Below are 24,174 nucleotides of genomic sequence, written 5' to 3'. Positions count from 1 at the left end.
CTGAAGTCAATAACAATATCCACCTCGTCTCTACATATATTTTTTTTAAAGTTATGCTGAATCTTATTTTCTTATTAATCAAGTCCATTGGAGTGTTATATGCAGTCAGTGTTTTTTTTGCATTTATTTCAGTGGCATTTATATGCGTGTTACCTTGATAGTGTTTGTTTGGGTCTCAGTGCGCTGCCCATACTGGTGTCTCACTCAAAGATGCTGGAGATTTGTTTTTGATGAACTGTATACCATCATGTGCCTTTCCATTGTACCACCTTTATCATTATGCTCAAGATGTGTTTTTTGAGATCATGTTTCCAGGATCTGGTTCAATTGGTGCCCTGGAAGAGATAAGACAGAAATTACATTTAAAAAAAACTTGGTTCTACATAGTAAGCAGGGAACATAAAGGGAACCTGGGTTCTAATATTCGAATAAATCAAGCTTAAATTTAAACTCCAAGCAATTTCATTATACGGAAAAGAGCAGCTTTGACATTTTGATAACTCCCGTTTCCTATGTAGAAAAATGTCATGAGATTCGAGCAACATGAGAATGGATAGATCATGACAAAATGAAATGCAACTCAAATGACTCTTGATTTCTGCCATTTCCTTTAGACAAACAATGATTATAATGGAACTCAATTATAAGAGATTTTATTCTTGGAAGTTGCACTGAAATCATCTTAGATCAAAACTGATCAATCAGTGCTTCATTCAGTAATTAGAATCATTTAATAATACAAATAAAGGACAGATATTAAGTGTTAAGTATGTGCAATCGCACAATGTCTGACGTCATCGCTGTATTTTTGTGGTAAAGTTCGGCGCGGCTGCCATTGTTGTTTGCCTCCGTACACCTGCTCAAGTGTGATTCTCTGAACTCCAGTAGAGTCTCTACATTTACTACAAGTATTCAATCAATAAATGAGAATGCTCTTTCACCACGTGTTTACACAGAACACTTTGTGCCCGTAAAAAAAGCAGCATTTCGCTGTATTAGTTAGACGGGCACAGTACAGAGGAACAGCACTTCTACCAGGGAGGAAAACAAGAGACCATTAACTTCATACCAGCGGCAGAAATACATCATTCATCATGCTGTAAATTCCATTCTGTGAATTGCTTGTGAATGCCCCGCTGAAAACAATAGATGAAATATTGCCCACTCGACTCGATTCAATAAGCCAAAGCAGTTTGAGATGTCGTCCCACCTGCTCTGTAATTGCATTATGGCTCTCTGGGTCAATCAGATGCTAATAAATATCTGTTTGTGCTTCTCGAACACAACTGGACAGAATCACAGATCAAAAGATTCCAGTGAAGTCAGTAGAAATGTCTTTAGTTATCAGCATCTATATTTGAAGAGAGTATTTATGTAAGAGGATATAAGGAAGGCTCATTATTATCAGCATGACTGTGTGTGTATTCCACGCCTCACTACTGGTCAATATTTTGTGATCAATCATTGGTTTGCATTTAATACACAATGGTTATATTGATAGCACTTTACAGTCCTGTTTCCCATGTGCACACTATGTACTTATTATAATAATTATAATAACTAGGTACTAACCTTGAATAATAATAAGAACCTTACCTTAACCCATGTAGTTATCATATATTACCCAGTACTTTCTTTGGTAAGTACACTGTAAGTACATGTATATTAAATCCCACCTTGTTAAAGCTGTAATTTAAAAAAGCCATAATTCAGGGCCATATTTCAATAATATGCACATGCTTGAGTATGTATTGACAATGAAAAAAGCACTACAGCAATTATCAGAAATATCAGGGAAAACAATTGAATTTAATTTAATATGTACTTAAACATTGTATGAGTTTGTCAAGATGGTGTATAAAAATATTTCTGATATTAGTTCTGGTTTATTTGGCTTTTGCACAAATGTCAAGTGGATAAATTTGTTTAACTAAGCAGCTTTGTTGCATTGAATCATGGAACGCATGATGTATGTTTATATATAAGGGGTCTTTCGAAGGCTGCGTCGCATTTGTCAGCCACATGCATAATGAAAGATGTCATATTTCAGGACAGTAACCATTATAAAATTTACTGTTATTCCTAGTGAAGCATAAATTGTTGTATTATTTTATCATTATTTTAATACCTTTTCTTTGTAAAGCACTTTCAATCACCATTGTGTATGAAATGTGCTATATAAATAAACTAGCCTTGCTTTGCCTATTAATGACATTGGAATGTAATGGTCAGTGTACTGAAATGTAGCAACCTCGATGTATGCAGCCGACAAATGTGACTATTGAGTTTGATTCACTCAGCTATTACGAAACCGAGTTCTCGTTCCTGGAATTACAAGTACTGTTCAGTAAAACTGCTTGCGTGGAAATGAAAAAGTAATCAATTTCAAAATACTTCACTGATGGTGTTATCAGTGGTCTGGAACCTTTTTTTGACCAAAGAGCCATTTTTTATTTTCATTTTTGTTTAATGCATTTTTCCAAAAGAGCCACAGTAAAAAAATTACTCGTTTTTTAAAAACTCATTCCTCACATTTATTTGAATAGGATATTTGTGTACCATATTGATATAAAAATACAAAGAGTAAAAAAAGTAAATGCATTAGGGCATAGAGGTTCAACTGACACAGAAAGTTGGGGAATATGAAATTACATGAATTTGTACATTTTAATGTGTTTGAAAGGCAAACGCCTTCCAGAGACAGTGATAGCCTACATGGCTAATAATGTGTTCCTCAATAGCTAATTAGATATGCAATGTTGAGAAAACACTTCTTAAAAAGACAAATGATTTCTCTAAAACAGTGATCAAATGTTGCATGGGTCTCAGTTTTTAGTAATAGGCATATGACTAGTGGCAATTCCACAAACCTGGAAGACCTTCTGAATGTAGAAGCAGTAGAAAGGAATATTTAACAAACAAGTAGAATCAATTAATTATAATCAAAATGTACTGACATTGTGAGAATAAAATGTAATCATGTGATCAATAAAAAAGTAACTGTAGTCTGATTATGAATATTTAAAATGTAATATCATCTAATTAAAAGTACTAAATTTTTGAAAAGATTACGTAATTATACAGTTACTACCCAGCACTGATAGTAACTATATTAGGTCCATAGACAACTAAAAACAAACATGCAACAAACAATAAATAAGTTGCAATATGGAATTATTGTGCAGGGCTTTCATTGTGAGGTTGAGTTACCAACTGAGGAACATAAATCCTCTTTGTGTGTGTGTGTGTGTGTGTGTGTGTGTGTGTGTGTGTGTGTGTGTGTGTGTGTGTGTGTGTGTGTGTGTGTAAATAAGTGAGTAAAGAACAACGCACAGTGCGTACATTGTGTTTATGTGAATACCCAACATCTTGGCATTTTGACATATTTATGTGTGTATTTGACCATTTATGCACAAAGATAAAGGCTACTTTGCTTGTTTTTCCACTCGGAGTGCGCACTCAGAAAGCATCTTGTCAGGAGCGGATTCAGTTCGCTTTCACGGCTTATTGGGCTTTTAATATTTCTTTTTAATATCCAGTACATCCTGCTCTTTACTTTCTAGTTCATTCATGTTTCATTATTAATAACTTCAAACAGTGTCGTCAACTGAAAGATGCGTGGATTATCATAAATACAACATTTATAGAACATGCCAAAAGTTTTGGGACGCCTGCCTTTACATGCACATTAACTTTAATGACTTCCCATTCTTAATCTGTAGGGTTTAATAAGGAGTTGGCCCACCCTTTGCAGTTATAACAGCTTCAACTCTTCTGGGAAGGCTTTCCACAAGGTTTAGGAGTGAGTTTATGGGATTTTTTGACCATTCTTCTAGAAGCGCATTTGTGAGATCAGGCACTGTTGCTGGAAGAGAAGGCCTGGCTCACAGTCTCCACTCTAATTCATCCCAAAGGTGTTCTATCGGGTTGAGGTCAGGACTTTGTGTAGGCCAGACAAGTTCCTCCACACCAAACTCGCTCATCCATGTCTTTATGGACCGACGCTTTGTGCACTGGTGCGCAGTCGTGTTGGAACAGGAAGGGGCCATCCCCAAACTTTTCCCACAAAGTTGGGAGTATGAAATTGTCCAAAATGTCTTGGTATGCTGGAGCATTAAGAGTTCCTTTCACTGGAACTAAGGGGCCAAGCCCAACCCCATGAAAAACAACTACACACCATAATCCTCCTCCAACAAACTTTACACTTGGCACAATGCAGTCAGGCAAGTACCGTTCTCCTGGTAACCGGCAAACCCAGACTCATCCATCAGATTGCCAGACAGAGAAGTGTGATTGGTCACTCCAGAGAACACGTCTCCACTGCTCTAGAGTCCAGTGGCGGCGTGCTTTACCCCACTGCATCCGATGCTTTGCATTGCTCTTGGTGATGTAAAGCTTGGATGCAGCCGCTCGGCCATGGAAACCCATTCCATGAAGCTCTCTACACACTGTTCTTGAGCTAATCTGAAGGTCACACGAAGTTTGGAGTCTGTAGCCATTGACAGAAAGTTGGAGACTTCTGCACACTGTGTGATTTTACGTGGCCTACCACTTCGTGGGTGAGTTGCTGTTGTTCCCAATTGCTTCCACCTTGTTATAACACCACTAATAGTTGACCGTAGTATATTTAGTAGTGAGTACATTTCACGAATGGACTTATTGCACAGGTGGCAACCTATCACGGTACCACACTTGAATTCACTGAGCTCCTGAGAGCGACCCATTCTTTCACAAATATTTATAGAAGCGTCTGCATGCCTAGGTGCTTGATTTTATACACCTGTGGCCATGGAAGCCATTGGAACACCTGAATTCAATGATTTGGAGGGGTGTCCCAATACTTTTGGCAATATAGTGTCTCTTGGTTAAATGTTTTGAAATGTTGCTTGGCAACATTTGTTAGACCAGGGGTGTCCAATCCTGCTCCTGGAGGGCCACTGTCCTGCAGAGTTTAGCTCCAACCCCAATTAAACACACCTGAATCAGCAAATCAAAGTCTTATTAGGCATACTAGAAACTTCCAGACAGGTGTTGAGGCAAGTAAGAGCTAAACTCTGTAGGACAGTGGCCCTCCAGGACCGACTTTGGACACCCCTGTGTTAGACAGTCCAGTCAGCTGTTCTAAAAATCTTTCTTTTTGCCATTACCACAAACAAGCTGCTTCAATCCGAGTACAGGATCTGTAGGTTACCACAGAAACGTAAGTTGTTTGCCGCTGATTGCTGTCATGATATTCACGAAGAGAACTGAACATGCGCTTTGGCCGGTACTTATTATTATTATTATAAAAAATATATTATTATTATAAACTTTTCATTAACTTTGGTAGGCTGTACAACAAAGGAATTGTAATTGGTTGCTTTTTCTGTAAAAAGTTAATCTCTGTTGATGTGTATTTTACAGATTTTTTTATGCGACTTTTTCTTGCGAGCCATCAGTTCCTGACCGCTGCCTCATATTAATGGCTGCAAGGCCACAGCACTATTTAATATACCTCACAGAGACTTGGAATCACACTTGAATGAAGCAAAGAGCTAAAGCTAAATGTACTCCAGTGAACATAAATGTATTTAAATATTTGTACAATAAAATCTCAAGAACAAATGTCATTATGTCATGCATTTCCATGTCTTTCAATATTTCAACAAAGCAAGATAATTAGTTGTGAAAACATGAAATTCAGATTCCTGATTTAAACAGGATTTTCAATGAAAAATAATGTAGGATGAGAATAGATGAGGGGGCGTCACATACCAGATTGCAGTCGGGTGGTTGGAGGGGAAGGGTTGAAAGGGTTTCATAATCTGAAAAGGAAAGTCATTTTAGAGATGAAGCTTTTTTGCATTTTGATCATGCAAGCACAATCAGAAATAATGTGTACCAATGAAATATTTCAGAAACATACAGTAAATAGTTTCAGATTTGAATGAATGACATTGAGCATGATTATTATGGCATTATTTTAGTTGAATTTCAATCTGTTCTTTCATTTCATCCCTCTAGCTACATAGAGAATCAAGCAAACCTGGACAACATCACAGACATAGACCTCGCCAACTACAGAGAACTGAAGAACCTGTAAGTATTTAAGTTTACAAAAGATGGCCAAGATTGAATAAAGATGTTCAAGTAACTTAATTGAATTTAAATGAGATGTTGCTATATTACATTTAGTTCCTATATACACTTCTGTCTGTACAATTTTTAAATGTTTTTCAAAGAAGTCTCTCAGGCTGCATTTATTTAATCAAAAATGTAGTAAAGTAGTGGAATAAAATAACTGTTTTGTATATATTTTAAATATAATTTATTTGTGTGATGATTACTCCAGTCTTCAGTGTCACATGATCCTGCATAAATCATTCTAATATGCTGATTTGCTGCTCAAGAAACATTTGTTGAAAACAGTTTTTGCTGCTTCATTTTTGTGGAAAGCATGATAACATCATTTTTAACAATGTAAAGTCTTTACTGTCACATTTGACAGTAAATTATTGATTTATTTCCAATAAATAAATACATAAATAAATAAATCGTACTGACGCCAAATTTTGAACTATAAATTCCTCACTGACTTGTGTATGTATTTTTCAGGACGGTCATAGATTGTGGGCTGGAGTACATCTCTGAAAATGCCTTCCAGCATAATTTCAAGCTGCAGTATGTGTGAGTGTTCTTTACATATACGACCGGCCTTCCCACAATACACTTGGGTCTCAGGACTTGTACCTGTCAATCACTTCAAATCCTCTTCCCTTTTGATGAGTGAAGCTGCTTTATTGGTCTCAGGCGGTAAAAACCCTAGACACATTTTAAAGTTAGTTAGCAACTAAATGACTATTGAGGAAATCATTTTTACATTTCACTTCCAGAAATCATTTTATTGCATCTATTTCCCCTAATTAAAAAGAAATTTGAAGAGATTTGATGTTCATGATCATCATGTCATCAAGGGCGGAAGAATCAGAAAAATCAGAAAATTGGTGGGATTCAGGAGACATTACAAAATCAGCTTGGCTCATGAATATTAATTGTGCAACATGACATTCAGTTGTTCTACCTGATTTGCTATTTGCAATGCAACCCTGAGACAGACCTTTGCGAGGTCTTAAAGGAACAGTTCACCCAAAAATGAAAATTGTGTCATTATGCACTTTCATGTCATTCCAAACCTGTATGCCGAGACCAAGGGCCAGATTTACTAACAGATTGCACCGGCACAAACCCTCTTATGGTATTAAAAAATACTGTCAGGATTTACTAAAGACACTAGGTAAAAAAATCGCACTGAAAAGGCATATTTTTGCAGTTGACCTTATTGCATATGCATTTGTAGGAGTTTCCCTTTCAAAAGCAAAATTTATGGGAGGACAGAATATACAATTTTTATATATGTTTTTTCCATACTATGGAAGTCAATGGCTACCGTCGACTGTTTGTTACCAACATTATTCAAATTATCTTCTTTTGTGTTCAGCAGAAGAAAGAAAAACACACAGGTTTGGAACAACTTGAGGATAAGTAAATGATGACAGAATTTTCCTTTCGGGGTGAACTATCCCTTTAAAACATGTTGTGTCCATGTGGAACACATTTATTTATTTATTTAATTACCATGCATTATCACTTGATGGAAAAGAAGTTTAAAAACAGCAGAAAAATATAAAAATATAATGACCTTTCCCCAAAAAGTAGGGGGACAATAATGGTTTCTATGTCCTTGATCTCATTCAAATCATGTATACAACAAATCAAACTTCACTACAACCTTATAGAACCTCCACAGCAAGAAGTCTTAATAGAATAAAACAGATATATACTTAAAAATAGAAGCATAACTATTCTTAATCATGCATTTTAGGGCTAAAAAGAGCCAACGTTTATTCCCTCCTGAAGGGAAGATTTCTAATCACAGCATCAACAAAACACTGATGATATTAGCTGAAAGGTTGTTGACCCTTATCTCCACTATCTTGTAATCGTTATCTCTCAGTGTGTGCGACATGCCCACTGTTGTTGATGAGGGGGAAAGCGGTCACACAGGAGGGGGGAACGGGGGGGTTCTGGGGAAACATGAGAGCATATCCAGCAGTCACCTTTTACTCGCCCACTTTGGCGTATTATTGACAACTGATGCATAATAAATACACTCCACTAAGGGTCCATTATCACCCAATCAATATTTCACAGAGGGCTGTGCGGAGGACCAGATGTGTCTGCAAGCTTCATATGGCGGTGGGGATGTACAGTATGAAAAATCATAAGAATAAACGAGCCTATCTTTTATACGCCTGACCCATCCTTTGCTTATTTAAATCCACGGCCTCCCCCCTCCCTTCGACGCCAGTATGAAACGGCAGCTGCTATTCTCAGACGCTCTCTCCCTACGGTAGAATCGAGCTGTAATAGATAGGCCCCGATGGCCGACCCATCTGACATGAACTTTTGGGAGTAGGGAAAACAAATATTTGAACCCTTGCTGGCCCCCATTAGCCCTGCCACAGAGAATCTATATCTGCCAAGCCGTTATTGTCCCCATTGGTTGTCATCTCTCTTTATTTAGCTTTAGATTTCAGCTTTCGTCTCCTCCACAGGTCTCGCTAATTCAAATAAACAAGACGACAAATATTTCTGAATCAGAAACCTTGAATTGAGAAGCTTTCTGTACACAAAATTATCCCCGAAAAAATCCATCAAACTATGTCTGTGGCACACAGGCCTTCAAAATTCACTCTCTCACGCTTTTCAAATCTCTGTGAGAAAGAGAAGAAATTCACTCAACTAATTAAGCTTGAGTCCAGTTGTCAGCCAATACAGAGAGACGTGTGCCAGTGTTATTTAGAAATGCAGAGCTACTTTGAAATATTTTGCTGCATTGAATCTTGTTAGTGCCGCTTGCTACTGCTCATACTTCAGGATAGAGATTTGAAACAACTCTTGGGTGAAAGTTTTTAATGCAGTTTATATGTCTATGTGGTGTTTTTAATATGCGTTAAGATAAACCATGTGTAAATTCACAAGTCAACACCATTGCTGAGTATTTTCTCCTTAAAACTGTAGTGAAATAAAAACGCTGTTTAAAATCGGCTGTTTAAAACTACCTTGTAACCAATCACGTTACAAGGGGGGCGGGCTTTAGCATATCATTAACTGTTTTCTGAACCAGGGGAGTCTCAAGGGAGGCCAGGGTATCCCGGTATATTTTTCTGTCAATCGAGTACATATAGCGGGTGAATTATGCATATGATACACTCACCTAAAGGATTATTAGGAACACCATACTAATACTGTGTTTGACCCCCTTTCGCCTTCAGAACTGCCTTAATTCTACGTGGCATTGATTCAACAAGGTTCTGAAAGCATTCTTTAGAAATGTAGGCCCATATTGATAGGATAGCATCTTGCAGTTGATGGAGATTTGTGGGATGCACATCCAGGGCACGAAGCTCCCGTCCCACCACATCCCAAAGATGCTCTATTGGGTTGAGATCTGGTGACTGTGGGGGCCATTTTAGTACAGTGAACTCATTGTCATGTTCAAGAAACCAATTTGAAATGATTCAAGCTTTGTGACATGGTACATTATCCTGCTGGAAGTAGCCATCAGAGGATGGGTACATGGTGGTCATAAAGGGATGGACATGGTCAGACACAATGCTCAGGTGGGCCGTGGCATTTAAACGATGCCCAATTGGCACTAAGGGGCCTAAAGTGTGCCAAGAAAACATCCCCCACACCATTACACCACCACCACCAGCCTGCACAGTGGTAACAAGGCATGATGGATCCATGTTCTCATTCTGTTTACGCCAAATTCTGACTCTACCATCTGAATGTCTCAACAGAAATCGAGACTCATCAGACCAGGCAACATTTTTCCAGTCTTCAACTGTCCAATTTTGGTGAGCTCGTGCAAATTGTAGCCTCTTTTTCCTATTTGTAGTGGAGATGAGTGGTACCCGGTGGGGTCTTCTGCTGTTGTAGCCCATCCGCCTCAAGATTGTGCGTGTTGTGGCTTCACAAATGCTTTGCTGCATACCTCGGTTGTAACGAGTGGTTATTTCAGTCAAAGTTGCTCTTCTATCAGCTTGAATCAGTCGGCCCATTCTCCTCTGACCTCTAGCATCAACAAAGTATTTTCGCCCACAGGACTGCCGCATACTGGATGTTTTTCCCTTTTCACACCATTCTTTGTGAACCATAGTAATGGTTGTGCGTGAAAATCCCAGTAACTGAGCAGATTGTGAAATACTCAGACCGGCCCGTCTGGCACCAACAACCATGCCACGCTCAAAATTGCTTAAATCACCTTTCTTTCCCATTCTGACATTCAGTTTGGAGTTCAGGAGATTGTCTTGACCAGGACCACACCCCTAAATGCATTGAAGCAACTGCCATGTGATTGGTTGATTAGATAATTGCATTAATGAGAAATTGAACAGGTGTTCCTAATAATCCTTTAGGTGAGTGTATATTACGATGTTATGATGAACTATGCCTTTCTTCACTGACGTTCTAAGTTGTTCAAAGCGCTTCTAAGGATGCTGCTTTTTGAAGGCAGCTGTCTGACTCTGAGATGGCGAACAGGAACATGGTTTGTGTAACGTTAGCAACACATTATTAGCTGTTTGATAACGTAGTCAAGCCAAAGGCTAATCATATTAATTACAGATATGTGTCCAACGTTGAGAGCGAATCATAAAATGCATTACCATTCAGATACATCGACTTGTAGACGAGCCTATGAGTGAGTGGAGGCAGGGCTCATTTGCATATTCATGGCTCCGCGTATACCTAATGAAGCAAGGGTGTAGAGTTACATTCAAGCTATTTTAAGGCATGAATACATTTTTTTCACAGGAAAAAGCTTTAAATATGTCATTTTGGTGATCAAAGGGATACAATTATTGACTACAAGGGGACTTTAGATAGGCCTATAGGGGCATTTAACATGTTTTTGCTGTTAAAAACGCGAGACGCAGGCTAGTGGAATGAAAAAAGGGCAAGGTCTAGAGACACGGTATTTAAACGTTTTTTAACTTGAGCGCCACATTTTCAGAATGCTGTGTCACAAGATAGCAGTGGTCAAAGATGTCTGTCTACATTGAAACATACATTTCCACTGAAAAACAATGGAAAAATAACTATGCTCTTTATGAAAGGCCCAGAATGCATTTTTGTGGTTAAAAAACGTTAGGTTAGAGAAGCGAGAGAAAAAATGGTCTAGAGACATGTTTTCCGCAATGGTGAAACATGTCATCCATCTATCACTGCGCGTGTTTGCGCAATGGATTGGAAAAACACGTTCTGTGTGAACCGGCCCTTACTCTGTAGAACATAAAACATCCTGTATTTTTGTGCTATGGACATGAACGATACCTCAAATTGTGGTACTATTACTTTTCTAAGTGATTGTTGACAAAAGATTTTCACCTAGAAGACAATACAACTGCCAAAAATCCCACTCACATTGAAGGGTTTACTGGAGCCATATCTAGTTATCAGAATGTCTTGCAGGCAGTGTTATTTTAGTATTATTTATATGCTATAATAGTATTTATTAATATTTTGAATTAGCTTTCATCTCACAAAAATCTAGTTATGTGATAAAATTCCTCAAAACAGGAATAAAACTCTCTGTATCCAAGCTGTCTTACACATAGTGTTTTGAAAGGGAACGAGTCCTGTTTATTAAGAGTCTATTTAACTTTTGTACAACACAGCCTATAGCCTCTCTTTTACATATGTGGTTCACATCTTCTCTTCTTTTACAGAAACCTGGCCTCTAATTTACTGAAGCACATCAGTTGGAGGGTGTTCCATTTGGTCCCTCTGTTGAGTCTGTGAGTAACACTGAGATTTACAGATTTATTCTACTCTGCTGGTGATTTGAGACTGAAAAATGTAAACTATTTACCTCTGTCTGAAAAATTGAAGATTGAAATTGATAGATTTGAGGTCCTATGGTATGTGTTATTTTGCTAAAAGCATGACGCAATCATAAGAAATCTGTTTCTTTCTTTTTTTGAACAGAATTTTGAGGGACAATCCACTCACCTGCTCATGTGACATTTACTGGCTTCAGCAATGGCATAGAAAAAGACAAAGCGATATTGATTCTCAACACAACTGCATCTACAATGGCAACAGCATTCAGCTGGATTCATTTGAAATGGATAACTGCAGTAAGTGCACCTATCTGGAATGAAACATATGCTAAGACCAAGTGTGAGATTTTACTTCTATCCCTATTAAATAGGCAGAGACAATAAGCAAGATTGATTTCCTCGAAAAGTGTAAACGCTGTGACTGTGAGTTTGGAAAACCTGTTCGAAATAAATCATTAATTATTATTAAAATACATCACCTTTAAAGGGTTAGTTCACCCAAAAATGGAAATAATGTAATTTATTACTCACCCTCATGCCGTTCCACACCCGTAAAACCAAATTAAGATACATTTTTGTTGAAATCCGATGGCTCAGTGAGGCCTGCATAGCCAGCAAAAACATATTTAAATCAGTTCATGTGAGTACAGTGGTTCAATATTAATATTCTAAAGAGACGAGAATATTTTTGGTGTGCCAAAACCCCCCAAAATAACGACTTATATAGTGATGGCCGATTTCTAAACTGCTTTATGAAGCTTTAGAGCGTTATGAATCAGCGATTCGATACGCTGATTCATAACGCTCTGAAGCTTCATGAAGCAGTGTTTTGAAATCGGCCATCACTATATAAGTTCAAGTTTGGGGTCCTTATAACTAAAAACATTGAAATGTTTTTTTCCCTGTTCTGCAGGTGTTCCTGAAGTCAAAATTGACCCACCGACAATGACCACTCAAGAAGGTGGAAATCTGACATTTACCTGTGTAGTGACTGGAGTACCGACACCGATTATCCGCTGGAGAACAGAGCACCTACACTCCAGCTGGACCCTGCAGGTACATGACACTGGTTTGATACTGTATTAGAAGCTGTCAATGAAGCATCAATGGCCAAAGTAGTGCATTTGCCTGGATCAAGATCATTTGTTAGTATGTTTTGTCCAAAGTGACAATCATAAGTCACTTTGGACAAAATGAATACATGTATAGTAAAATGGGTTGAAAGGGCTGTTCTTGAAGTCACTTACCCCTGGTTGGTTGATCAGACGTTGTTGAGGGACTTCAGAGATGTTTACTTTGTCAGTTCATCTTTCTCCACAGCAAGTAATCTGGGGATCAACCCAGGAGCTGGTTCTCCACATGAGGAGCGTGTCTTCTTTTGACAACCTGCACAATCTCACTTGTGAGGCGGAGAATCGCGCTGGGATGGACGAAGCCACGGTGCAGCTGGATATCGAATGTAAGGACTGGCATTTTTTGTTCTTTAATTGTTGACATTTTTTTCTCACCTTGTACGCTGCTATTTTCAAGGTGTTTAGCATAAATGTGTACCAGCACATTTTCAAATCTGAATGTGACGGCAAATGAGATTCCCATGGAAAATAGGAATATTAATAGGAATAAATAGGAAATTCCTATGGATATGAGTAAAAAAAAAAAAAAAAAAAAAAATATGGTATTGGTAACTGTGCGATAAAGTTTAAAATAAGAAAGTCACACTATGAGATATAAAGTAGCAACTGCAAGACTGTGAGATATAAAGTTGGAAGTACCATTTTATTTATTTTTGACGTTTCTTATTCACTGTCCTATTATTTTATACTATTATATTTTATTAATATTTTGAACTAGCTTTTATTTTTATTTTAAGTTTAGTTTAACATAATAATTTTGTTGTTTTTTACATGTGTATATATATATATATATATATTTTAAAAATGTCTAAATAGTTTTTTAATATTTATTTTAGTGTAAATTCAAACTACGAAGCCTTGCACAAGACATACTGACGAAAAAAAATTATATATATATATAGTTTTGTCAGCATATATGCATGTATGTGTGTGTATATATATATATGTCTTGTGCAGGGCTCCGTAATATAATTTATTTGTTAATTTAATAATAATTTGTTCTCTAATTTTAAGTAAATTGTGCGCACAAAATAATTTGTTCTCTCAATTTACTAAATCGTGGCCATGTTGTACTAATTTGTAAAACAAGGGAACAAATTATTATATAAATGTATTTATTTCAGTTAGATTTTTAAGTTTTGGTTTTATTTAACTATAATAAGCCTATTTAGATTTCTTTTTTATTTCAGTTTTATTATTTAAAAAAAGATTATACATTTTAGTGCTTAAATTTATTTAGTTGCCAAGGCAGCTTTCATTTAGTTTCACCTAATATTTATAGTTTTTTTCCATTTAAAATGTAAGTGTTTTTAATATTGGAGTTAACGATAATAACCCTGCTGTTAACAGAAGCAACAGCATTGCAACGGTCGAAATTTTCCATCGAAAATCCTCCCATATGACCGCACTCCACACCACAGCAATTATCACTGTTTATCACCTCCTCTTCAGAAAGAAGAAAAACAGTGCTTGACTTCAGACAAATGTATAGCCATCAGGGGAGCGATAATGACTGTCAGGAAAATGGGATGATAACCGTCTTCAGATCTTGTTTGTTCTCTACTAATGGATTTCTCTCCCCCATAGTCCGGAAATATAATTGTGAGGACCGATTGGCAGATAGCAAGTGTGCTAGCTGCTAGTCTACATCAGAATCACGCGACTGGTGGACAAGGGCTCGTCGCCGGCCACTGCTTAATTAGCTCTTAAATTAGCAGCCGGTTATAGCCCACAGCGCGCAGGTGCTGCCACGGCATAATTCTGACCCGAAACATCTTTTATTAAACCCAGACGCCAATCGATAATATAATTCCCTAGCGTTAGTTATGGACTAAGTGTACTGTACTGTGCTAACCGTAGCTCCAGATTCACCTTCGGCCAGCTACCTTAACCGCAACCCAATTAATGGATTTAATTATTTAATTCCTTTTGATTGCCACAATTAGTGGAGTTCACAAATGGCTCTCGAACTTGCTCAACCGTTAACATCGGGCCGGTGTAACGAGGACGGTTTTTCAAGCGTGAACTCTAGGCCATGACACAAATGACTGTGATTCTCCGTGCGAAGCACTTTCTGGAGGCAGGGTCACGGGTTAAGAGCACTGAAATGGTTATGAAGCAGCGACCGGGCTGTGCGCATCAGCATCTTCTCCCAGCTAAAAGAACCATTTCCTGTATCCCACCTTCACCGGGCTCTCAAGTGCCTCTTGTGGTTAGGTCCCCTAAACAGACAGAGATTTATTATTTATAACAGGTCAACAGGTTTACTGTAAAGATTGAGCACATTGATTCATGGAAAAAATTATGACGGATGCGGCAGTCATTTGAGCTATTCTGAAGAACAGGTACTAGATATAGAAAAGCATTATTCATACAGGAACATTGTGTGAACTTCTTTAACAGCAATGATTTCCGGCAGTTAACAAATTCAACTTTATACAAATGGGCTGCAATGCACTGACTACCAATAAGAATACAGACAGTAATCTGCTGACTGATAGTGTGATACAGCAGTTGAATAAGAGTAGAGACTAGAAACCAACAGCTCAGAGACTTCAGCAATTCAGTTGCTGTCGGTGTGACAAACAATAAAATATACACACACACACACCTGGTTTCCATGTTTTATGGGGACTTTCCATGGACATAATTATTTTATACTATACAAACTGTATATTCTATTCCACTACACTTAAACCTACTCATCACAAAAAAACTTCTGCACTTTTAAATTTTCAAAAAACATCACTTAGTAAAAAATGTCCCCACAAGAACAAGGATTTTGGATATTGCCATCTTTGTGGGGACATTTTGTCCTCATAAAATAGTGTTAACCTGGCCACCCACCCACACGAGCATGCACGTGCACACACACACGCACGCACGCACGCACGCACGCACGCACGCACGCACGCACGCACGCACACACACACACACACACACACAAATAATGGATAAATATAATGTACAGTATGAAGGATATTCTTAAAATATTCTTTCATTTAATAAAGATGATAATTAAAAATCTGTAATAATTATTTTAAATTTGTTGTTATTATTTAATAATAATAAATTCTATTTTTTTAATCTAATTTAAAAATATCTACTTTTATTTAATACTTTTTTTCCTCCCTATTTTATTATTATTATTATTATTGATTGTTTTTTGTGTATAACTATGCTTACCTGGTGTTTTCTTTTTTTCTTGAAAATCTGATTTAATGTATTGATGTATATTAGTATGTGTATATATATTATTTATATTATGTATATAACTATATTTACGTTATTGTTACTTTCTGTCAGATCTAAGATGAACCAAATAAAAGCAACAAAAAACCCTGTTTTGAATAAAAAAAGAATAAGTGCTTATAATAACAGAGTATTGAATAAAGATTAGTCTTTTGTACTTTTTTTTTTTTTATGCTGTCAGTGTGACAAAAACGCTAAAAAAATCCCCCGCTAAAACACATGCACAAATCACAAACCGTAATTATAATAATAATTATTTTTGAAATCTACTAAAATTAATTGCTCATAATAACAGAGCAGAGACCTCTGGGAGGCTGATTAGGTAGTCAAATAAACTAAAGTTTCAATATTTCAATTTTTTTCCAAAATCATTTTATCCTCAAATGCACACAGATCCCTACCCAAGTGCACACACAACTCTGACTTGCATTCCTATAGGGAAATTGCACTTTAAGAGAATGTTCTTTGCCATAATCCCTTTACATTAGTCCAAGATGATATCAAAAGTAATCTAGATCTCAAAATAGGCAGAAACAATTAAATATCCAATATCGGCTGATATTGTGCTTCCCTAATGGACTGTGATTATGTCTCACTTCACTGAACTCATTCCCCGTCTGCGTTTAGTTTCAGTGCGGATCTTGTTTCTGAAGGACTCAGAACCACAACATCACTGGTGTTTCCCATTTGCCGTGGACAGCAATCCTCCCGCCACCATCAAATGGTTGTACAACAACACACCTCTCAACGAAACCCGCTACGCCTACACCGATTTGATCAGAGACGCGGCCGATGGCTCTGTTCAACACGGCTGTCTGTTCCTCAACAAGCCCACCCATCTGAACAATGGCAACTACACACTCATCGTGGAGAATAAACTGGGTAGGGACCAGGCTACGGCAATCGGGAAGTTCATGGAAAATCCTTTTGACCCCTTTGACCCAGAAGGCATCATTCCTGGTATGATGTATTGCATGATGTATGATGTATTGCAGCTGCTTTGTGGTGCATTGAGTAATTTTTTGTTATGATCTCTCTCCACATGCCAGTCCTCCCTGATGACACAAGTAAGTTACTCCAAAAAAGGCTTCCTGTTGTTGGTCAAATGTCCAATTGGCTTTTAACTCTTTTAGAAAGACACAGAAAGAAAATCTTTTTTTATTAATATTAATAAAAAATTACCTTCTTTCTGTGTTTTTGTCTTGTTTTCCAGTACAAATACCTAAACATCCCTAAATCAAGATACATTTACTTGAGAAGTAAAATTACACAAGTCTTGTTTTATAAAAAGTTTCAAGTGAATTTTTACCATAGACTGTATAAAACAAAGGAAGTAGTGTCCGTGACGTCACCCGTAGGTTTCTGATGAGCATTTTTGAAGCAAAAAAAATGGGCGGAGCTGGCCGTCACTATCTTGACAGTGCACCACAGCGCGTCACTCCCGGATAACCTAAAATGGCCAAAGAGGCGGGGCTTAATTATGCAGAACTTTAAAGGCTTAATATAATTTAAACGGATGCGTTATAAAAAAAATCACCCCCCTTACAGTTGTCATGAAGGGCAAAATTAGCCATATAGACCAAAATCACTTTTTGTACCAGGCTGTATGCTGTAAAGTTGGGCATTTTAACCATGCGGCAAGCCGGCAACCTCCCGCAGTTTCTCTTGAAGCCAATACAGAAGTGACTTAAACTGCAATTCATCGACTGGCCACTAGGGACAGGCTCCAGAAGGGAGCAGAATCTCATTGAGCTCCATGTTAAAATGGCCAACTTTACAGCAGATTAAAACATGTTTACAGCCTGGTACAAATTGTGGTTTTGGTCTATACAGCTAATTTTGCCCATCATGACAACTGTGAGGGGGGTGAATTTTTTTATAACTAGTTCGTTTACATTATATAAAGCATTAAAGTTCTGCATAATTAAGGGCGTGGCCACTTCGAGTGACAGGTGGATAGCCATTTATCTGCTGTCTGTTAGTCATAGCGTCACTTCAGCTCCGCCCACATCCCGCCTTTTTGCCCATTTTCTGTTATCTGGGAGTGACGCGCGATGTGATGACGCGCTGCCAAGAGGGCAACGGCCATCTTGTCCATACTTTGCGCTTCAAAACTGCTCATCAGAATCCTATGGGTGACGTCACGGACACTACGTCCATAAATTTTTTTTACAGTCTGTGATTTTAACATGGGGGGTCTATGGGATTGACCTTTTGGAGCCTAGCTAGCGGCCAGTCGATAAAATGCAGTTTAAGTGTTGGATTCAAGAGAGAGACCAGAACGGACGCTTAATTTTTACTTAAAACACCTGCCAATGGAGTCAAAAAATAAACTTTCAAAGGGAAAACAAGATTATTTTTCTTAATTTTGTTACATTTCTTAAATATTAAATGATCAATTTAAAGAAGACATATTAAGCTTTTTTTTTTTTACATTTTCAACTGTCTCTATATCAGTGCACACTGTTTCTGAACTCCCTCGTCACAGGGTGTTTTGGTGTTGGTTCATGTTCATGTTTCATGTTTTTAGTTCATCACGTTTACTGTCATGTTTCTAAGTTTGTCTTGTTCTTTCAGTTTCCTGGTTTTGTAATGTGTTTCATTGTCATGTGATTCCCATGCCCTCATGTGTTGTGTCATGTCATTTTGCTAATTGTCTCATCACTGTTCACAGGTGTCACTTGTCTGGTCATTAGTCTGTGTATTTAAGCCCTCATGTTTGCCGTGTGTCGTTGTCTGTTATTGATGTTGTAACCTGCTGTTTAGGTGAGATTTATGCCAAGCCAAGTCTTCCATATTTGATTTAAGATTTATGTTAAGATTCACATTGAATAAAACTGCACTTGGGTCTACAACTTGCCTCGTCAGTGGAATAACATTACATCCCTAAAACATCTAGATTGTGATCTTGAGTTTTCTCCGGAACGAACACGTCAAAATATTCCTCATTTAAATAATTCCTGCCCAAGGCACACACAAAATAAAGGGGCGGGGTCTGGTTGAGTTGAATCAGTGGTGTGTTGAAACGCTCAAGGCTGTTGACCAATCACAAAACACTGGTCAAGCCGACCAATCAGAGCACATTGTGAAGAAGGGGAGCGTTACTGAAAGACTGAGAATAGAGGTGCTGCAGCAATGTCAAATATGTGACAAATATTACCTATTTCAGTAGACCCTGAAAACAAAATCAAAACTTTGTAAAAGGGCATAATATGTGTGCCTTCATACTGAATATCTTACGTCATTTTGCTTCTCGATTAAATGTTTATTGATTTAAAAATAATTCGATATTTGTTCTGTAAAACAAGAAAAAATATTAAGTAAGAAAATATTTTTTTGCAGTGTTGATAAAGTAACATTTCATTAAATGTTTTAACATTAGCAGCTCCCACCAACCGATCAACGGAGACGGAGAAACTGGAGAACAGAGTTTTTGGGGTACGAGATGTCACGTATGATCACAACATACTGTTATTTTTTACATTCTTGTATAACTGTTATCGCTCTAATTGTGTCCATTTGCACATTCATAGGTGTCAGTAGCGGTGGGTCTCGCAGTGTTTGCCTGCACATTTCTGCTCATCATGGTTGTTGCCATCAATAAATGTGGACAGCACTCCAAGTTCGGCATCCACCGTAAGTTCGTCCTAGTCAACATGAAATCAAAACCGCCCATATTTACTGTATATTCATATTGATGCTCGGTCCTTTTTTTAACTGTGCAAGTTACTCCTACAAACATTTTGCTCCCTAAACCTTGCTTTGCACTGCTCTGAAACAACTTTCCTTTTCAGCTAATGTTACAAATCCCTTTTACCGTTCAACCTCTCACCATCGATGTATCCATTTTAGCATGTAATGCCCATTTTTCACAATCAAATTAATTCACAACGGATATAATTAAGCCTCACCCTGCCTGAATTGTCATTAAATATCCTGTTTTGCTCGAAAATATTACTCACCAGCCGTATTTGCAACGCCTCCGTGCAGCTATTTCGGGCATGCAAGACCAACTTGAAAGGGGAAATTCTTGGCCAACTCTCATTTAAATAACATATTTCAAAAAGCAAAATCTCTCTCATTAATGCAGTTTCTCCCATTCATAGCAGTATGAGTGCACCATTTTAGTAGTCTTTGTGAAAAGGCAACATGAAATCAAAACTGGCCATATTTACTTTTTTAATGCATATTGTGCATGTTACTCGACATTTTGCCTCCTAAACCTTGCTCTGAAACAACTTTCCTGTTCAACTGATGTTCCCTACAAATCCCTTTTACTTTTCAAAATCTTCCCACCAACTATCCAATTTGGCATGTAATCTAGCCCCACCCATTTTTTCTCAGTAAACATCTTAGTTTGCTCAATTACGGAAGTAAAATGGGTTGTGATTAACATTATTTTGATTTTCCACTTTAGACATTCTTCTAGCTATAACTTTGCAACTACATGTCAACTAACTCTCATTAGAGTATTACTGACTGCTTAAAGGGGTCATGAACTGGCTTTTTTATACTGTTGTCTGAGGTCAGCTTATTACGTTTGCGTTTGTACATTCAAAAACATCATAATGAATAAGTAATAGGCTATTTTCTACCCTGGTTTTGAGCATCTCTCCTGGAACGCTCGGTTTTTATGGGCGTGCCGCACTGAAGACTTAAGTAAATGTCCACTGCTATGATTGGATAACAGTTTTGCATAATAATGAGTTTCGGCTCCCCCATCAGTACATGTGGGGAATTCTTTTGAAAACTTCCAATGTGGAGAAACGGCAACCGGAATCCGCCCACAGGGCTCGCAAAGTGTCTTTATCAAACAAACACAATTATTTATCTCTCATCCACCCGCAATTAATATGAATGTTATTTTTTATTACTTGGCCTGCCCGATCGGTGGATATATCCGCGAACCGCGCATCACTTACACACACACACACACACACGCACAAGCACGTGCATCAGCAAAACTTCACTGCAGACATATCAGCATGTTCAAAACTTCCGCAACATAATCAGTAGATATCAAACGATCTATAACAATGAAATATTTTCACATATCAAAAACATGTTTTACTCACATAAGTGTGTTGCACCGTTCCTGTCGGATTCAATATAGAAGGCACAGCATTGTGTTTTAATCTCAATATGTCTGCAAATCCAGTCTCGACCTGTATCTTGTTTACAATCGATTCCGCGGTGAAATGAAGCGAACAAACGTGCAATGTCTTACGCACATGAGCTGGAACTTCATTATAAATAAAGTTCAACCACTCATTCCTAATATTAGAATCCAAAGGAAGCTTATGCAGCGACTGTGTTCTTCCTCAACCAGGCACAGCGCAATATCTTGCTATCTTCGGCATGTTTATTGCTCGGTAGCGCGATCAGTTTAGCTCCACGAGTCGGTGGACGGGCTTGAGGCGGCGTTTCACCACACTCGGACGTCACAGCCTGACATATTCTGAGATCGAGCGTTTGCTGGGCCTGGTGTCAATAAAAGCTTTTCTTTGACTAACAAGGAAGTTTTCAGCTCTGAAACTTACAGGATATTCAATAACACTTTACAATAAGGTTCATTAGTTAACTACATTATTTAACATGAATTATAATGAACTGCACTTATAAAGCATTTATTTATCTTTGTTAATGTTTCATTTCAACATTTACTAATGCATTATTAAAATCTTGCTAACATTAGTTAATGCACTGTGAACTAACATGAACAAACCATGAACAGCTGAATTTTTATTAACTAACCTTAACAAAGATGAACTAATGCTGAACAGAGGTGTTGTTCATGGTTAGTTCATGTTAACTAATACATTAACTAATGTTAACTAATACAACCTTATTGTAAAGTGTTACCGGATATTCTTATATTACCATGACCTATTATATATCAAAAGCTGAATGAAAAGTTGATTTCTCAACTCATGACCCCTTTAATATCTGATAACACTTTATTTTGATGGTCCCTTTTGATTGACTAAAATGAACTTTGAAAGTACAGGTCAACTTATTCTACTAACCCTAACCTAACAGTCTACTAATAATCTAATGCAGTGGTATTCAAATGGCGGACCATGGTCCGGTTCCGGACCCCAGCTTGGTTCTATCCAGGCTGCGGGACATAATTGCACCATTTTTTAGAGTTTAAAGTGAGCAGTGCGTCAAAACAAAGGAGCAGTTCACACCATTTACAGTAATGATCTTTCGGCACAAGATCCTCTAATATTTACATCAAGAGCCAACACGCTTCATTCAAGCCCTTTCCCCTCCATCTGCATTGCTTCTCTCTCTCGCTAAAAACGCAAAGCACGTAGATACTTTTGCTAAAACGCCACAGTCATACAAATGACTCCGACCGTTTAACTAAAACAGGTTTGTAACAAGCTAACAAGTTACGTTTCCCATAAATGTAGCATTATTAATCAGCATATTAAGAGCATTTCATAATAAACAATGTTAGAATTTGGTAAATAATTTAGAGATGGCAAGAAAAGACTGACAAGGGAAAATAAAACAAAATTAATAGCAACTTTATTTTGTGCTCATAATGATATTTTTGTTTATAAGATAATGTACGTTGTTTGTTTTTAATAGTTTATTACGTTGAGCAAAATATAAAAATACTTTTTAAAGAGGTAAACCCTGCACCTCCAGTAAGTTTTCTCAGTCTCAAGGCCTTCTATGTGCCATACACGTAGGTCTCTAAATGTAAAAATAAATACATTAAAATAGCCTAATAAAGCATCTGATCTAACCTTTTTATATTCATATCCAGTTGATAGAAATATTTACTTTTTCTTTTGGTAAATACCGTATTGGTAAAAATTCTTAGACATCACTGCTTTGGCTCTCAGGGCCCAGGATTCTCATCTTTGATGACTATTTTGAATGTTTAAGATTTTTGTTCTTTTTCAAAGCATTACGGCTGCCTGGAAATGTATAACCGTTCCAAAAAGGTATTGTCCGGACCTCCGCTGTGAAGGAAATCTGGAGACCAGACGTCTTGGAACTTTAATTGAATACCTCTGCTCTAATGAGAGTTAGTTGCCATGTACTTGCAAATTTACTTATAGTTAATAGAACGCCTAAAGTGGACTATCGGGAATAAAGTGTAACTTTTTATTACTTTTATGTGTATTACTGGCTGATGTGACAGTCATGGTCATGTGATCTACATATAGTGGCCACCATTTGTAGGATTTGTCGTTATTTTGCAGGCACCTAAAATGACTGAAGCCTTGATCTCATGTTATCATTTCATCTGTCAAAAGTGCTACATATATATATTTATTTATTTAGAGTGCCTTTTACAAAGACACCTTGTTATTTCTCCCAAAATCCAGCTAAGGACACATACATTTTTACTTAATCAGAAAGCTAAATCAGTTTAAGTCTCAAATGAAGATGTTTTGTGGTCTTTCAAAGGAAGCGAAACGAAACAAACACATCTCAGAAACAAACCAGGTGCGACTCACGCAACAGTGGAAGAATGTCATCGCTAAACAAGAAAGCCAAAGACAGCACAATCACAGCACATGCCAAAATGACTTTCTCCATTATTATTTTGAAATCTGAATGAGTTCCACAGGAGGCATTGTGTTGCTTTTAAGTAACGCACAAAAAAGGGAGCGAAATTCGGTCTCTTTTAAGCTGTAACTTTGTACAGTGTCAGGCTAACAGCTCGGCAAAGTGCTGCCAGGTCTTAATTACAGCATGCAAAGTAAATAGCATCGGGAGCCCCAGCCGCGAGTGAGCCATTAAAGAAGAGTGATGGAGCCAGGCTTTTCAGGTCCACTCGCTCCGCTCACAAAGTGCCTAAGTGGACCTGATTGCCTCCCTCCCCTCTCGCCCTCTATTCCCTGCGTTCCTCTTCTCTGCCCAGTCTGGGGTCTCTG

At 37.7% G+C, this 24,174-nt stretch overlaps 1 protein-coding gene across 1 annotated transcript in view; it reads left to right on the top strand.

Moving 5' to 3' along the window:
* ntrk1 (neurotrophic tyrosine kinase, receptor, type 1) overlaps positions 1-24,174 on the top strand; it is a 40,998-nt gene that overhangs the window by 1,265 nt on the left and 15,559 nt on the right. Inside the window, exons 2-11 of the mRNA XM_079836493.1 lie at positions 6,004-6,078; positions 6,595-6,666; positions 11,775-11,843; positions 12,034-12,185; positions 12,802-12,944; positions 13,209-13,347; positions 16,901-17,233; positions 17,323-17,340; positions 19,656-19,711; positions 19,807-19,909. Coding sequence (XP_079692619.1) covers positions 6,004-6,078; positions 6,595-6,666; positions 11,775-11,843; positions 12,034-12,185; positions 12,802-12,944; positions 13,209-13,347; positions 16,901-17,233; positions 17,323-17,340; positions 19,656-19,711; positions 19,807-19,909 — 1,160 coding nt within the window. The remainder of the gene's footprint in view (positions 1-6,003; positions 6,079-6,594; positions 6,667-11,774; positions 11,844-12,033; positions 12,186-12,801; positions 12,945-13,208; positions 13,348-16,900; positions 17,234-17,322; positions 17,341-19,655; positions 19,712-19,806; positions 19,910-24,174) is intronic.

The sequence above is a fragment of the Gobio gobio genome (genome assembly GCF_949357685.1).
Source record: "Gobio gobio genome assembly, chromosome: 15".
Taxonomy (NCBI): domain Eukaryota; kingdom Metazoa; phylum Chordata; class Actinopteri; order Cypriniformes; family Gobionidae; genus Gobio; species Gobio gobio.
The sequence above is the reverse complement of the archived record's forward strand: the minus strand, read 5'-3'. Positions and strand labels throughout refer to the sequence as shown.